The 17,541-nt window shown below is 35.8% G+C and overlaps 1 protein-coding gene across 1 annotated transcript in view; it reads right to left on the bottom strand.

Annotated features, from left to right (window-relative positions):
* Positions 1 to 2,133: 2,133 nt before the first annotated feature.
* LOC106460313 (neurogenic locus protein delta-like) overlaps positions 2,134 to 17,541 on the bottom strand; it is a 44,250-nt gene continuing 28,842 nt past the window's right edge. The window contains exons 2-11 of the mRNA XM_022387009.1: positions 12,420 to 12,599; positions 11,889 to 12,188; positions 9,693 to 9,744; positions 7,794 to 8,051; positions 6,948 to 7,008; positions 5,985 to 6,115; positions 5,660 to 5,829; positions 4,704 to 4,917; positions 3,483 to 4,443; positions 2,134 to 2,821 (exon numbers count right to left, since the gene is read on the bottom strand). Coding sequence (XP_022242717.1) covers positions 2,716 to 2,821; positions 3,483 to 4,443; positions 4,704 to 4,917; positions 5,660 to 5,829; positions 5,985 to 6,115; positions 6,948 to 7,008; positions 7,794 to 8,051; positions 9,693 to 9,744; positions 11,889 to 12,188; positions 12,420 to 12,485 — 2,319 coding nt within the window. The 5' untranslated portion in view covers positions 12,486 to 12,599 and the 3' untranslated portion in view covers positions 2,134 to 2,715. The remainder of the gene's footprint in view (positions 2,822 to 3,482; positions 4,444 to 4,703; positions 4,918 to 5,659; positions 5,830 to 5,984; positions 6,116 to 6,947; positions 7,009 to 7,793; positions 8,052 to 9,692; positions 9,745 to 11,888; positions 12,189 to 12,419; positions 12,600 to 17,541) is intronic.

Below are 17,541 nucleotides of genomic sequence, written 5' to 3'. Positions count from 1 at the left end.
TTTTCGTATGTTTCTCTTGCATGGATAAATTATGTACATTTTTAGGGCAAATGTTTTACTTGTTGCCTGGATATTTTAATAGACTTGTTATAAGATATGATTGGTTCCTATAACAACTTTGGTATAAGGAGTGTCATCTAGTATAGATTTACTTGGTGTTCGGTTAACTTAGCTAGTCAACATCGTTAGTGTCACTATACTAAGGTATACTTTACTATTGCTTAACTTCTTACACTTGTTACTACTTTTGGGCCTTCAGTACAGAGATGCAGCCTATTGAAACATTTACATTGTTACGCTTTCATGGGAGAGACCTACCTTCATTTTTTCACCTCTTCTATCTTCTTCTCGAAAGATAAATTCAAGATTCAATTAAGAATGTTGCTTTCAGAAACTTCTCATATTAGGATAACCAGGAAAGAGCCGAGGTCTTGCCATCCACACCACAATCAGTACAACATTACTTAACATCAACAGTAGTGTTTAAGCAGGAAAGAGCCGAGGACTTGCCATCCACACTACAACATTACTTAACATCAACAGTAGTGTTTAACCAGGAAAGGGCCGAGGACTTGCCATCTACACAACAATCAGTTCCACATTGCTCAGCATCAACAGTAGTGTTTAACCAGGAAAGAGTTGACGACTTGCCATGTACACAACAATCAGTACCACATTGCTCAGCATCAACAGTAGTGTTTAACCAGGAAAGACTTGCCATCTACACAACAATCAGTACCACATTGCTCAGCACCAACAGTAGTGTTTATGACATACGTAATATGAGCTTTGGAGATACTATATTATAGCACCGTTTGGAATGTCATTTTTTCTTGTTATACAAAGGTTTGGGTCGTAATTATTAATTATATGTTAACTCTTTCTACTTTGATTTACCACAAATACTTCAAAGTAATATATTCCTCGGAAGCCAAGTTATTAATTTCTCAAAACTCCCTGTCGTGAAGTTAGGTGCAAGGAACATCAGTTGGAGTTAAAAAAGGTGAGAAAGCGGCTAGCTTTTGGTCAGTCTCAAAGGGATTAGGGCAGCGTTTCCCAAGCTATGTTCTGCGGAACAGTGGTGTTCTGTCCGAAATTGATAGGTGCTCCGTGAGAAAATCATGATTTTAAACTTTAATAAAATATTTAACACTTTTTGTACGATTATGACTTCTTACGAAATATTTTTTTATGTGTTAGAATTAAATAATATTGATTTCGCATTGAAGAAGAATTATAGAAGATGCCATATCTATTCTACATAATATCTTAGTGGAGAGGTTTGTACCTAAAATATATTGTAGGCATAAAAATGTGAAAATTCATTAATATGTAATTTGATTAAATAAATATATGAATAATATACAAATCTAGAGGGCGCTGCGCGCAACATACCCTCTACACCGATGTTTCATGTGTCTAGTATTTCGTAAGGTTTTTCTCAGCTGAAAAGTGTTCCGTGGCCAAAAAAGTTTGGGAAACGCTGGATGAGGGAATTACAGCACTTTAAATCATTAGAAAATAATTGGAGGGAGTGGTTGCCTTTCTTATTCAGTCGCAGTAGAGATTACTGGACCCTTATGATTACGAGATGTTGTAATCTGATACAAGGGAAACACGTGCTTTTTGAGAAGAGGATATGAAAGACAGGAATACAACGAAAGAAAACTGACAAGGAGATATAAGAGAGAATGAATAAACCTAGAGAGGCGATGAAAGGAAGTAATAGGCTCCCAGTAAGAAACAAAATCTAGTTCGAAATCTATGGGTTATTGATTATGGTAATATACAGCAATCTGTTATACTTACATTGGTATGAGTCAATTCCTGACAGAAATAAGTAAGGACAACCTAAATAAAGCTGATGGATATAAAGTGGGAAAACAAAGTGCAGGTATAGCATGCTTTTAACAAAGTGATGTCAAAACAACCTACAACACTCCCTATTTTGATATGTTCATATTTCACTTGTAGAGAATCAAAATGTGCAGAACTGTGATAATATGACGCTGCTGGCCAAGTCAGCTGTACCAGCACTGTTAACAGAACTATAAGTAACTTGCAGAAAAACGACACAGAAATCTAGGTACAAAAATAAATGTTCATGACTTTTATTGGCCATAGGGCATTAACACAGGCTTTTGTACAACATGACCTATAAATATACAACTTGGCAGCAAATGTTCTTTAAATTAATCTAGCTATCAGTACAGAGACTATTAACAATTATTTACACTTTGTCTCACAATTATATTTCATTTTGAGTACATCATGACAAGAATAGTTCTTAGGAGAAACAAAAATCCCATTTTGTAAAGGCAAACAAGGCAACATGACTGAATATATATATATATACTCGTTTTTTTGTTTCTTCTTTACAGTCTCTGCCTAAGTATTTATTTGTAAAATCACAATGTTGAACTAGACCGCAGTACGTCTTTACTGTGTCATTATAACTTGATTCAAACTGTTGCCAGCTCTCACTGGAGCTTACCGAGAAAGAAAATATATAAAAATATACGAAATATAAATAAACAAATAAAAAGTTTGACTTAACTTTACAGTTCTTATATAAACACTTTTCTGTGACTATTTACAAGCTACGTAACACACAAGGCACTTTCTTCGACACTGTACAGAATGACATATATAAATAAATAGGTTGACTGGACCAGTCTATCTTTGGGCTGTAGTGGTAGGTGTTGTGTGATGAAGCTATACCTCAGTTGCCAACGTTCCCTTATGACCTTGAGAAACATAGTGGTCTTCTATAACATATATACTACTGTGAGAACATGTGCCCGTATATGGCGACACTTCACTGTGGAAAAAAACAAAACACAGTTAGAAGAATGTGATGGTCTATTTTACAAATATATATATATATATGTTTGTATATAAATAAATGAATACTAATTAATGTGGGTAATGCAGTTACAAAAACCACTAAGAACTACTGTGTTTTCAAATAAATGTGTTTAGATTCCATACAAATTAACCTCGTAACTTACAACCCATTCGCAATACTATATTCTCAGCTTAATCGTTATGATTAAAACCACAAATCTAAACCATAGTTGTCCGTGCAGTATTGAAGCATGGAACTAAAAGTTGTTACAAATATTCAGGTTCTTCTACAAATATTTTTACATGAAAGTCGCTTTTCTGTTTAACTAGCGATGAAATGTGAACAAAATGATTTTACAATGTTAGCAACTGATTCCCTACTAATCTAATTACACCAGATAATAAAACCACTACTATTTTGTGTAGTATTCTTTACCGGAACGACCACAAAAGATTAATTAATTAAATTTTTGAAGTAGCAGCTGTTGATAAACCTGATTTGTGTTTGGTTATTCTTATCAAGTGCTGTTTACTAAAAACATTTATTAGAAAATCTTAGTCGTATCAATCACTCCGCCACAAAGGATATTACATTAATTAGCTGTTACGTAGTTAACCAAACAACAATAATTTACCTTTGACTCGCTGAGGACGGCTGCACCTGCTCTACAGGCTGTTGCTTTTTTTCTAAATTGTTTTGTGAATTGATTAAATGTTTCTCCGAGTTCGTTTCGTCCAGAACTTTACTACTAAACCAGTCTGTATTATGAAGCTTCGTGGACTTGGTCCGGGTTAAAGAATGTTCTTTGGCAAACACCGCAGAATTTTCATCATCGGTGCTTTTGTTTAAAAGTTTCGAGCTTGGTCGCTCAAAAGTATTAATTATTTGATTGTCTAAACATTTTTTGTTTATACTGTGTACAGAATTAAACTCGTTTTGCTTCCGCATTGCTTCTTCTTCTCGCTTTTGTTCCTCTCTACGTCTTCTTCGTCGAAGCAATAAAGTAGTGATCACAGCGATGCTGGCTAACAAAGGTACCATTACTGAAAATGTGACAATCAGCGCCACATGCTTATCCTTGTCTGAAACGCTAGAGATAGCCGTACTTGGCGAAGTGTACACTTTCTGTCCCTCAGTAATTATATTCCCGGCTCTCTGAGCACTGTTGCCCATATCACGCTCACACAACCGTCCACCAAATCCCGATGGACAAACGCACACAAAATCGTTGACACGATCTACACAAGTTCCTCCCCTCTGACAGGGGCTTGAGCTGCACTCGTCCACTTCCACAGAACAATCCTTTGATGTAAATCCTGGTTGACACAGACACTGAAAGTCGTTTACCAGATCCTGGCACGTGCCACCGTTTGCACATGGCTTGGTCAGACAATCATCCACGTTTTTTTGACATAAGGAACCAATAAAACCAGGTACGCACGAGCAATGAAAATAATTTACATCATCCACACATGTGCCTCCGTTTAAACAAGGGTTATCAGCACAGTCGTTGATGTCCATTTCACAGTTCACCCCCGTGAATCCCGTGCGACAGATACACGTGTATCCATCTGACCGGTCCACACAACTCCCACCTATAGAATAGCAGAACAAGAACTGCTTATATTTCATACTCTTAATACATATTGTTTCAAGTTAGAGCTTCAGAAATAATGGTGCTTTTATATTTTGTACAAACACACGTACAATAATATGTTACGAACACGCGATATAGTTACATGATTTTTAGAAAACTCATGACATAGATGAAATTAAGATTCTGAGACAAAACTACTATAAATACATTTGTATTAATTAAATATCACCTATTATTTTGCACTAAGTTTAAACATACCGTTCTGGCACTGATTTGGTTCACATTTATTTTTCTGAATTTCGCATTTTTCCCCAGAAAATCCTTGAGCACAGAAGCACCGATATCCACTAGATTGGTCCATACAGGAACCTCCATTCTGGCATGGGTTTTCTGTACATGTACTGGCTGAGGTCTCACAATTCCTTCCATAGTAACCCAGGGGGCAGTGGCACGTGTAATTCTTGCCTTTACCCTATAAGGCAAGAGTTAGGTAGTCAGAAAATTTGCAGACATATACGTACAGCACGTTTCTTATTACCATAAAAACAAACCACTTCCACCAGCAACTATCTCTTTTTCGTGAGTTACTAACCTGTTTATTCTGTAATAAGCTTTAAGCTTAACATTTTAGCTATTCTAATCCGAGTATTAAAAATTTAAAAGTATACCTTGGAATCAACTTGGCCCAGTTAGTGCTTGCTAATTAATGTATACACTGTATTTTTAATATGAAAATATTTACTTGCAAAAGAAAAAAAATAAAGGTTTTAGACATATAAAGCAAAAAGTAGCCAATGTAAGCTTTAACACTCAACTTGTTTGTGGGAAAAAACAACAAAATCCCCTTTCAGGCTAACTATAACGTATTTACTGGATGTAAGCTTTAACACTCAACTTGTTTGTGGGAAAAACAACAAAATCCCCTTTCAGGCTAACTCTATAACGTATTTACTGGATGTAAGCTTTCACACTTGTTTACAATCTTTTCGTTTGGCGAGAGACAATACATTGTGGAGTTAGCCTCAAAGTTGATTTTGTTTAAAATGTTTTAAGAACAGACTTACTTAGTTAAACTGTTAGGTAATTTAAGAAATGCTGTTATACTACCCTCAAACAATTAAATCGGATTATCTTGTTAAATGTGTCTTCAAATACGTCACCTAAAACTAATCACTACAGATCATTTTTTATAATCTAAAAGTACTACAACGTACCTTGCACGTTCCGCCATTTAAACAAGGCTCGTGAGTACAATCATCGAAGTTTGCTTCACAGGCCGGTCCAGTGAATCCTTCAGGGCAGGTGCAGGTGTAGGACCCCTGACCAGTGTTTGTACACGTTCCGCCATTTTTACAAGGCTTATGGTTAGTGCAGTAGTTGAGATCTGGAAGAATGAGAAGTTTGGTTTAGATCAAAGTTCTGTATTCATAAGTGTGAATGGTTTATATTCCTTACACAGTTTTAACCTTACTTTCCAGTTTAATACGTATGATGTCAAATACAACTTTCTCAAGAGTTTATACAGTAAATTAATTATACCTTGATTACAGAAGAGTCCGCCCCATCCTTCCTCACAAGTACATTGCCAGGGTTCAGTGCAGGTGCCATGGACACAGCCCGGGTAGCGGGTACACTCTTGACAAGTGGGGCCTTGCCAACCTTGGCGACATCTAGACACAACAGTGAAAACAGATTTAACAAAAAGTAAGAAATTTGAAATACCTAAAAATGTCGTTTAGAAAATCGTACACGATTTACTTTGTTGAGACATTAAAGTCAAATGAGTATTAATATGGGGAAGGTGTTGTCAATCCATAAAGAAATACAAAATGAACAAAAAGAAACCTGTAAAATTAGCTTCGAAAATTATCAATTTTTTTTATGTAGCTTGAAATAACAACAAAACCTTGTTTATTTGTTCCTTCGTCTATAAAAAAAAAATTCCTGTATTGACCTATGTTTTTTCTACTTCATCTCAGGGTTACCTTCAATGACAGTGTCAAATTTTGTATCAAACCATGGTCTGAAAATCCAAGATTTAATGTCAAATGAATGGTTTTTAAATGTTTAAGCAAATAATATATTTATGCCTGGCGAATGGTCAGATCCCCAAATATCATAATTATGATGTATACTAGTAGAAGACGCTAGCGCCATCTACAAGTATTTGTTTTAGGTTTAAATTTTAACTGTTAACAATTGTGTACTTTAATAAGAAAGCATATTATGCTAATATAGTAATAGGTAGGCAAACAACGATCTATAAGTATAAGGATGAGTTCTGTTGATGGTGGAACATTAATAAAACTTCTTTATGCTTAAAAGTTACAAATCGTTGTTTGCCTACCTATTATTAACAACTGTGTAGATTTGTGTCTAAAACCTTTTCAAATATGCTTAAAAATTTTCCGACATATCAAAATTTCCGTTTTCATCTATCAAAACTATAATGGTTTTCACACGTACTGAACAAATTAAAGCCTGAAAGAAAACATGACTTACAAGCATTCGTTGGGCTTGGTACAGTACCCATGGGTCTTGTGACACCCCAGGCGACAGACAGCTGAAGAAAAAAGATAAAAACAGTTTAAAAAAGCCAGTTATAAATGATCAATGGCAATTGAATCTTAAGACATTTCACAAACATTCACATCAACTTCCTAAAATTTGTTTATTCTCAGTGAGAACGCAGTAACATTAAGTTCACATGAAAAATATTAATCTACAAATTTAAATGTTTCATTAGCACTTGTAGGTGCAAAAACTTGCATTTTAAACAAAATATATATTTATTTATCTAAAATAATAACTAAGGGTTTATATTAACTTATTTCAATAAATTGCTATGCTGGTATTTTCTTGTAAAAGTACCTACATTTTCAAACAGGTCAAGTTAATGAACACAATACTTAAAAACGAGTATAAAAAGACTGTTTAATTAACAATAAATATTAACACTCGCGACGCCTTGGAGCTGCACATTAGCTGATCACCCTCTTAAGCCGGGTACGTTTATTGTCAGAAGCCAGCTACCGAAGTAAAGAGCAGCGAGTTTTCTAGCTACAGCTTGCCCCAGGAAAGAAGGAAGAGGGAGGGAGTTCGGGCACTGGTCCCGCCACCTAACGGAAGCGACCTATATTATCCGTAAATTTTGGCTATTGTTTCTGCTTTATAGGATAATTTATTTTGAAAAACTGAGTCAAGTTACATAATTTATTTCACTACCAAAAATCACCTTCGCCATGTACACTGCTGGTTTACTTATTGTCTAAGGTGTGAAATAGGTACACACTTTAATTACCAGGGCATGGTTCTCTCCCAAGGGCGGAGTAAATTAGTTATGCTTACCTTCGGAGCAGTAGTCGCCCGTCCAGCCCGATAGACAAATCTTCTCACCAGTCGGACTGCAGGTGTAGTGGCCAAACTTGTCATCCCTTGGTCGGCAGAGCTTGGTGCACGTTTCACCGTAGTAAGTGTAATCACATAAAACTCGATACGAGTATTGCATCACTGTGTGGTTTGTTCGGTGGACATCCTGTGTCCACTCGGGAGTGACCTGTAGATAGCGCTGGGTGGCCAAACGGATGATCAGTGTTCTTCTATCCTCTGAAAAAGTTAATTCTCGTTATTACAATAAATATTTGACATCTTATGTAATTCACTTACCTAAGTCAATCAATTTACAAATAACTGCCTGCTATATACGCTCTCATGTTCAAACACTTGCGATACGAGGCGAAATGGTTTAATTTAAATTATGTAAACTAAATGGAATCTTTCTTTGACGGTTTTTTTTTAATAACTTGTGTGGATCAAACAGTATTATCCAAGTTACATCACCATGAAGACAGCAAAAGGTAGTAAACATTATGGTTCAATGCCACTTTCCAAAGAAAGTAAAAAAATAACAACAAAAACCGTTTACAACATATATATAAAGATATTTTATATGTATTGAATCTCTAAAGCTTAGTCATTGTTTCGATAATTATTACCAAAGCATCAGTTTCGGCATACCTTTGGCTAAATTGGAAATTAACGTAAGACCTGCTAGTCAAGTACGACTTATCATAGTTTAACTTATGGGGTGAGTACACTTCAAAATAGGTTGCAATTCTTTCTGTAAAAGTTTTATTTAATCATAACTTGATTTCAAAATTCTTTTATTATCAAAAATCTCACGTTATCACGGTTAGGATTTTATAAACGCATGTTGTATTAGTATCTTAAATACACCGAATTATTAGTTTCAGTTTTCTCTTGTCATTTTAAGCCAAATCTTTTGCGTGATATATGCTTTCATACACGCTTTCCACTAGATGGCACCTTGAAGCAACCCCTGCTATACTACAAACCGTTCCCAGGTCTTTGCGCAAAGTTTCCCACGGTCGGTGAATTAGGGCCTTGAAAGTTGTGGAATAATAGGCCAGAGGGGGGTGGGAGGGGAGAGAGTTAGCGAGCAAGAGCATCGCCAGATGGCCAGCTGACCGCTTCCGACAACTTCTCTGGCCATTCAGGAAACTTAGCGAAATAAGAAACTCGGTTACTGGCGTGGGAAGGTCCTTCCCATTGACCTGAAGCTGACAGATAACGTTATAAAACAAATCGTCCCTTCTAAAACAGTATGTAATGACTAAAAAACTACCAGGCAACACAGTGGCGACCTCTGGCTAACTAGCTGTACTTTCAGTTGGCTCATGTTACTTGAAAAACAAGCACACGTAAAACAAACGGATAAGTAGTCATAATTATAGAATTCCGGCAAGGCTGACCTTTCTCCATCACAAGGATGAACTAGCAATGATTTTATCGCAAATATCATATTTTAAATTTTTAAGGTTTTGAGTATTTTTGTGAAACGCTTTTTCCCATAGTCTGATCTCTGCGGGAAAGTTTATTGTATAACGCTATTCTATCCGTGTTTTCAATCTTTCTAAGTACAGTGCTGCAGGCTACCACGAGGAAGATAATACAGCAAGAATCCGATTTTAGTAATGATAAACATAAGTAAATGTTAAAACAAAATTTTGAGTTTCTAAACGGCTTTGGAAGTCACTGTTTAACAGTTTTCTGACTGTAACTGTAATGAACGTATTCTATAAAACGTGTGCAAAATCGAATAACAAATATTAATCCAAGACCTCGCGGGCTTAAACAAAATTAAGAAACACTTGAAATATCTTACAACAAATGAATAAAGGTAACTAATAAGAAACAACTAAATTTTTCTGTGACAGTAAAACTTACCTTCTCCAGCTAATCTATCGTGCCAAGCTTCTACGATGAGCGAGAAAGTCCCCTATGAATAAGGAAAAGCTTATTATTTTTCTGTATTACTACAAACTTTTGTACTCAAAAATTGTTTATATTTATAGGGCATAGAAAAAGATACTTGCTTTTTAAACTACAAACAGAAATTCAAGCACATTGAGACTTTTAATTTTTGAACATACAAAACACAGGTAATGTTTTTTACTCGGTGAAATTCTATTATCGAGCCTGTTATAATACACTCTCTCAGTAGGCCTGCAACTAGTATTATCCTCAATACTTCTAACAAAGAATCTGTGATTCAACCCTTGCCGATTGTGCAGACAAAGGTTGCTGACCGGTCTGCCAACCGTGGACAATCTCTCTGCTTCACTGGCTCGTAATGTAAAAAAAATAAATAAAAAGTTACAGAAATGAATGGTTGAGCTAATTTAATAAACAAATTTAACGCGCCACAGAAACCTATTGTTGATGAACAGCTATAACATAGCTTTCTTGTTTGCTAAGAAAACAACAACTCCATATATGTATCATTGGTAAAACCAACAGGAGTATTTCTATTCGTGCAAATTTATTTTGCAAGTTATCAATAGATGGCGCTACATTCTAACTATAATTTACAAGTTCAAATTTCAGTTATGAAATATTACATGCGTGACTAACTTTCAGATATTTTTTCTATCTGTCTGCAACTTTAATTTTTTCAAAGAATTACTAAAAAAGGGTAAATAAAAATTAAATAACTGTGTACACAATGTAAACAAAACCTACACAATAAACAATGTTAGAGGGTAAACGTCATACATAAATATAGTTACAAAAGTGCTTTAAGTGTAACTGACAGCAATAAAATGTTAAAACTATGAAATGTATAAAATATTAAGTTAATTTCATATTCAATTATTGTCTCAATATAATTCTTTTCAGTGGTTAGAAGTACAAATTTCCAGGAAATAATTTCTGCTATTTTTTGTATTATTTTCTAAAAATATTCTACACTTTCAGTTTCCAAATTTCTTAGCTCTTTCATTTCAAAACAGCAGGAAATAATTCAACTCTCAAGACACATACGTTTGATTTATGTACCAGTGATTATTTTAGTACAAGCGTAATAACTAAGCAGTCGTCTAATCTAATTTCAATACTGAGCATAAGAAGAGTATCCAGTAGAATCTCAACTTAAGCTCTTACTTTTTTTATTGCTTTGTACTGCACATCAAAATGTAACCTTAGAGTTTGAGAAACTTCTTTGGAACCTTAACACGTCGCTACTGTACATATCGTCACATCAGTTCTATCCGACTCTGACAGAAGCCCTTGCAACCTAGTTTATATTGCAAAAGTCACCGTCGTAAGCCTTTCCTCTCCGAAGCACACCCTCCTTCTTTCATGCTTTCTATAATCAATATAGTGTACAGAATGACAGTTTCCTAGCGCCTGTTTCAACAGTATGATCGCACGGAAATCCATAGGCGTTGCATCCGGCAACTTGACTGGTATGCCATCTAATGGTTTAGCTTGAATACCAAGTTCATTCTCCAGCTGCTCGCGATATTACGCTGTTAAACAGATATGGCGGGGAAGCAGCTAGTGTAAATGTGACTTGTTGCAGCTCTCTTTCTAGACGTTCGTGGCGCCCCAAGTTGATCTATATTTCTTTGTTTTCCAATGTCAATAAGTACAATGGATATCCCAATCTCAGAAATTCAAAATCCCCGATCTTAACAGATCTTTACAATCCGAGTGTATGAATATTTTGCGTCGGAAAGGACTATTACATACCCACCCCCTCGGTGGCATTACACTATCTACGAACGCCAAACTATGTCAAGATGTAGGTTTGTTAGATTCCGTTTCACTGCGAGTTTATATCAGCTGTGGTTTCACAAGGCTTTTTGATTTGCACATTTAAAATAGTTTTAATATAATATATTCAACGCTTTGTAATTCATCAACAACTCTAGTGATTTGCATTAAAACTATGTTGTGTGAACTTGCTTAAAGTAAGTGTTTAAGATACTGTGAAATGCTATTCACTACATTACTGTATTTTTTATATTTTGGTTTAGACATAAATAATTAATTGAATATTCAGAATTGAATCATTGTAGCTTTCCATAATGCCGGGTAAGAATAGCTTAAATGAAAAAAACAAAACAAAAAACTACTTACCGGCCAAGAAAAACTGAAAGAAAACCGAATAGGGTTATTAAATCCATGTATTTTCTTATCCAAAAGATACACAGAATCATTCGCAAGCACGGGCGTTACGATCTCTCCAAACGTACACGGCGGGTTGGGGTCAATTGTTGCTTGGTAATGTTTCAAACATACACGAAAATAAGTCCGGCAAACACTGCTGCACGACCCCTGTGCAGTACGGTATCCACTACAACAGTTCCCCTCAAAATCTCGTCCGTAGTTGTTAGTAAAGGAAGCAAGACGTAGTTCAAAAACTCCAGAGCCGTGAGTCTAGAAACAAAAAATAGTTAAGTCAGAAAACATCAACAGTTGTAACCTCAATATCACAGAGCTCATTACGATTAACTGGTTAAGCTTGAAAAGGTTATGTAAATATAAACACATTTAGCATATTTGAATGTTACGAAAGTATTTGAAATTAATAAGGAAAACTTGAATATCAACAAAACTCAGACAATTACTAAGTGTAATCGTTCCGATACAGACTAGACGGGAACTTACCTGGCATATGACAGTAAACATCAGCAAAGCAGCATCGACCAAAGACAGTAATACTCGCCTCCCCATCGCGCCAGTCCACCGTTCTCTTGTAAGCTGCTGGAAGTCTCTAGTGATCTGAACCGGCGTTAGCCTCGTTTTCAGCTAGTTTAGGCTCCGCCCGTAATTGTGATTGACAGCACTCTGAAACAACACAGGTATAATATACGGGTAGGTAAATATTGTAGCTACGTAAAATTCACACCGAGTTATTCACACTTTTGAAATCCACAAGGAACAGGGAGTACTGATAATCACCTCAAATCATTCCAATCTTCACACATCTGGAGAGCAAAGCCGACATTGTACGGCAAAATTATAAATATATACAAAAAAAGGTGATATCTATATGTTGAAACATCAGTATATATATATATATACACAAAGGTATATTCACGTAGTTAGTATTGCTTGGACTAGTACGAAAGCCCACGCGTGAATCGTACAGGGCGATACATCACAACACACTGACTAGCAAACTCAGATCAACCAACGATACTAGCGGCGGGCGCGTGGCACGAAGCTTTTATAGGGTGCGTCGGCTGCATATATTACTGGTTAGCGTAATAAGGAGCCATTCATACGAACATCTAGCTGACGACTTATCCACGCATGAGCAATAATGGCACGGTAAGATGCTTTTTAGATGGAGCTTTCCTTTTAGTCTTATGACACAAAATAAAAGACTACTAATATTAAAAGATTCATTCGCACAATGTATGTAAGCTTCCATATAATCTTCATCTATGAGATTAACCGTAAATTACTCTTACCAAGAGGAACCGATATAAACACGTTTTTAGAATATCCATGAGTTAAACATCTTTGAAATGTTTAATAAAGAAACATAAATTTTGTATGATTGAATTGCACTGCCACAGTTTTTAATTTAGCACAAACTAACCCACTATTAGTTATAAAGCTGCTCAACAGATGGCAGAAGAAGAAAGATTAAATAAATCAACTGTTGAAAATAAGGATATTCAATAAGAGAGTAATAACAATCCTTACAACAAGGCCAGAGACTGAATAACTTGAGAAAGTAATAACATAATGAGATTTTTATAATTATTTCATATAAAACATATTATATTTCGTACCATAAAAATTATGTTTGAAACTTCATTAAACTAAGAACGCATAAAGGTTTCTCAGCCACCCGACGAAGTTTCATAAGTTTTTTTGGGCATTAAACTTCAATTTCAAATACGTACCGGAAGTAGTAAAAAACTTCAGTCCTGCTGGTAAAATAATTCACGATATATATTATGAAGATTTCATAATTCAATTTCGAAATATTCTTACAATTGAATTCCAAGGACATTACTTCCAGTTGTCAGTGAACGTGATAGTACGCGATAGAGCCATGAGTGAGTATAGTAATTTTCATCATTTGTGATCAAATCTTGTATAAATTAAAATATTTCTAATTTCAGACTTTACAGAAGAAATCAATATTCCACTCGTATAAATTTCTGAAATCAGTTTCTTAAATAAAACTATCGTACTAAAACAATGCAATAATAGTCAGATAAAGTTATACAGAGTTAATTACACTTTATAATTATGATTTTCACATGCTATTGCAGTGGCGTGTCACCGCATCTGCCAGCCGTGTGGCCACGGGCGACAAGTGTAGTACTTATATAGCTGGTTTACGGCAAACTCCTGACTATTCAACCGGGCAATGCCGCCACGAATACATTTCCGACTGAAGGAATATCCCAGGTTTTCTGAGAAAGGATATTCGTATAGCGATATTCTTAAATTGTGTAGAGCAACAGCATAGAACATTTAGAATAGCGAGAGTCTTCGCTATTCTCCATAGAAACAGAAAATGCTCGCACTCGAAAAAGCATGTCTGCTAATACTGTTAACAATATAAGAAACAATGGTTTTTAAGCTGACAAAGGCTCTAAAGGCAAAAGTACACAGTTGCGAGCCACACTTCAAAATCAACAGTTGTTTTCATGATAACTGTGGTCTAAGATGGTGAAATCACAGCATTTCCATTTGACCGTTCATCTGTCAAATCTCACAATTCAGATTCAACGGATTTTTATACCTTAAAGTTGTTTTGGAGGGGAAGTCTGTCAAGATCGGGAAATAGACCACTAGATGACACTGGAAGAAACGGCTACAGAGGAAACTCGGGACTTGAGTGTGTGTGTGTGTGTTTTCTTATAGCAAACCCCATCGGATTATCTGCTGTGTCTACCGAGAAGAATCGAACTCCTAATTTTAGCGTTGTAAATCCGAAAACTTACTGCTATCCCACTAGGGGAAGGGACTTGAATATTATTTGGGTTAAGCACAACTAACTTCAATACTTTTTAGAATCATTGTATAACTTATGCATCGAATAATTTAAAATAAATTACTACAGAACTTTAGATTTAATTTTCATCTCCCAGCACAATCGTGAAAATAAAGCTATAATTTACAATAATCCCTATAAAACATTCAGAGAAGCATCTTTCATCTCAAAACTTACATGAAATCGCAATTTTCTTAAGGATTGCTTATATATTAAGAAACTTTACAAGTTAAGCTAACATTGCGTTTGTAAAATATCATTCAATTTACTTGATAACCTTAAGTATCATAGATTATATTTCCAAGAAATATTTACATGCTAAATCTCTACATTTGCGGAAGATAAACACTTTAAATTGAGATTACAATCCAACCTCGTTTGCTCTAAGCCACATGGTTACCAAGAGGCATTCAGTCCTAAACCAGCTGCTCGCGTGCGCGCGAAGGCACACCTGTCGAAGCATTCGTCACGAGACTCAAAGCAAATTAATTATGAACCGCTCATCTGCCGCCTGACACGGTTTCTTTTGTTGTTGTACAAGTAAACATAAGTTAACAGTTTTTTTTTCCTTTAAACCTTGTTGAAACAAGATTATAACTATAAAACTAAAATCGGTTAATAGACGAGAATATTCCCTAAATTACTATATCTGTACTACGTCCGTACAGAGTACTATGTCTAAGTCTGTACCTAAATCAAATGTAATACTTCGAGCACATTTATCCAAATAAAAATTTCTTTTATACATGAAATTTAATAAAACATTTAAGAAATATCACAATGTTTTATGGAGATGCTAGACTTTTGAGTTTATTTTATTTAGGCCCGCGAGGTCTTGGATTAATATTTGTTATTCGATTTTGCACAAGTTTTACAGAATACGTTCATTACAGTTACAGTCAGAAAACTGTTAAACAGTGACTTCCAAAGCCGTTTAGAAACTAAAAAATTTGTTTTAACATTTACTTGTGTTTATCATTACTAAAATCGGATTCTTGCTGTATTATCTTCCTCGTGGTAGCCTGCAGCACTGTACTTAGAAAGATTGAAAACACGGATAGAATAGCGTTATACAATAAACTTTCCCGCAGAGATCAGACTATGAGAAAAAAAACTGTTCAAAAAACTCAGAACCCTAAAAATAAAAAAAAAATAGCATGTGACTTTAAATTTATCTTCATTACATTGTATTTTTCTTCCATTCATACATACTTTCCATCTTGCTGATCACCAAATAGTTAAAACCAGCATCCGGCAAATTACGCAGTCAGAAAGGATGATTTTGTGATGGGAAATCTCAGTTCCTTATCGTGTGTACCGTTAATCAGACCAACTTATTTATTTGGATAACTTACATTTTACTGCAGGTACAACTCCTATTACCCCCAGTGGCACAGCGGTATGTCTGCGGACTTACAACGCTAAAACCGGCTTTCGATACCCATGGTGGACAGAGCACACAGATAGCCCATTGTGTAGCTTTGTGCTTAACTACAAACAAACAACTCCTATTATAACCTTTGTATGTTGAAATATGTTTTACGATTTTTTTATAGATGTTCTTATTATTCAAATATATTTAGATGCCGAAAAAGCCATAGGTTTAACAATTAATGAAAGACAACAAATCCTCAAATTTGTTAAATTTCGCACAAAGCTACTCGAGAACTATCTGCGTTAGTCGTTCCTAATTTTGAAGTGATAGACTAGAGGGAAGTCAGCTAATCACCATCATCCACCGCCAACTCTTTACCAACGAATAGTAGGATTGACTATCACATTACAATGTCCCCATGACTCAAAAGGCGAGCATGTTCGGTGGTGGGATTTGAACCCGCAACCCCTCAAAATTCTCTCATTATTACAAAGTACAAGCTATAAGATCTATTGTATACGCTGTAGTGTTTTGGGAAAGAGGCAAACTATAGTAAGGGGGAATCACAATATATATATTTCATATATAAACATTTTCCTTATTAGAATCCCTATTGAAAATAGCAATACTTTGTGCACTTTATTATAAAACTCGCCACACAGTTTTTGTTTGTCTTGGTGAAAAACCAGTATTTGGCTGGAAGTTGATAAACCTTTTTTGCCCCACAAATCGATTCTGTTATTTCGAACGCAATGGAGTGCTATTTCCTGTAACAGTGAACGTCAACTATGTTGCAAACAGTGCTCTGTATCGGTATTTTCGTGGTTCGGAAAACGACGCTGGACTTCCTGCTGAGCACCAAATGTCAGCATCTTATACTATTAGTATGCATATGCACGCAGCTGCACGCGCACATGGCACGAGGGATTAATGAAAAAGTCCCCATGGCCTTACGCATTAAGAAATCTGAGGAACCTTAGGTGAAGCTTGTCGTCGGACATTCGCAGGAATCTACACCTCGTCTCGAGGTTCCAACACAATGAGGAACGCGTGGTCGGTCGCGTGCAGCCGGCCGTCTCCACCAATCAGAGAAGCGCACTAATTGATTGTAACAAGTGGCGCGTGGCTCCGACACAGCTAACAAAGGAAGTTTAGATGCAAGAGTTTGTTGAATCTTCTGTGTTGTAAAGAAAGGTTCTTTTCTACCATACTTATACATTGGTATACACCATCGATATGTGACACGCACCTCTGCATCGGGCGCGACATCTGTTGGTGAAATAGGAAAATCTGTTAGCCATCTTGTTTATTCATTTTCTTGCAGGGACAAACACTGGCTATATTCTTCCCTTCCTGTCTCTTAGAGACCATCTTTTCTAGGGCTTCTTGTTCAC

Source organism: Limulus polyphemus, unplaced genomic scaffold, assembly GCF_000517525.1.
Source record: "Limulus polyphemus unplaced genomic scaffold, Limulus_polyphemus-2.1.2 Scaffold747, whole genome shotgun sequence".
NCBI classification, from domain to species: Eukaryota; Metazoa; Arthropoda; class Merostomata; order Xiphosura; family Limulidae; genus Limulus; species Limulus polyphemus.
This window is presented reverse-complemented; position numbering and strand designations above follow the sequence as displayed.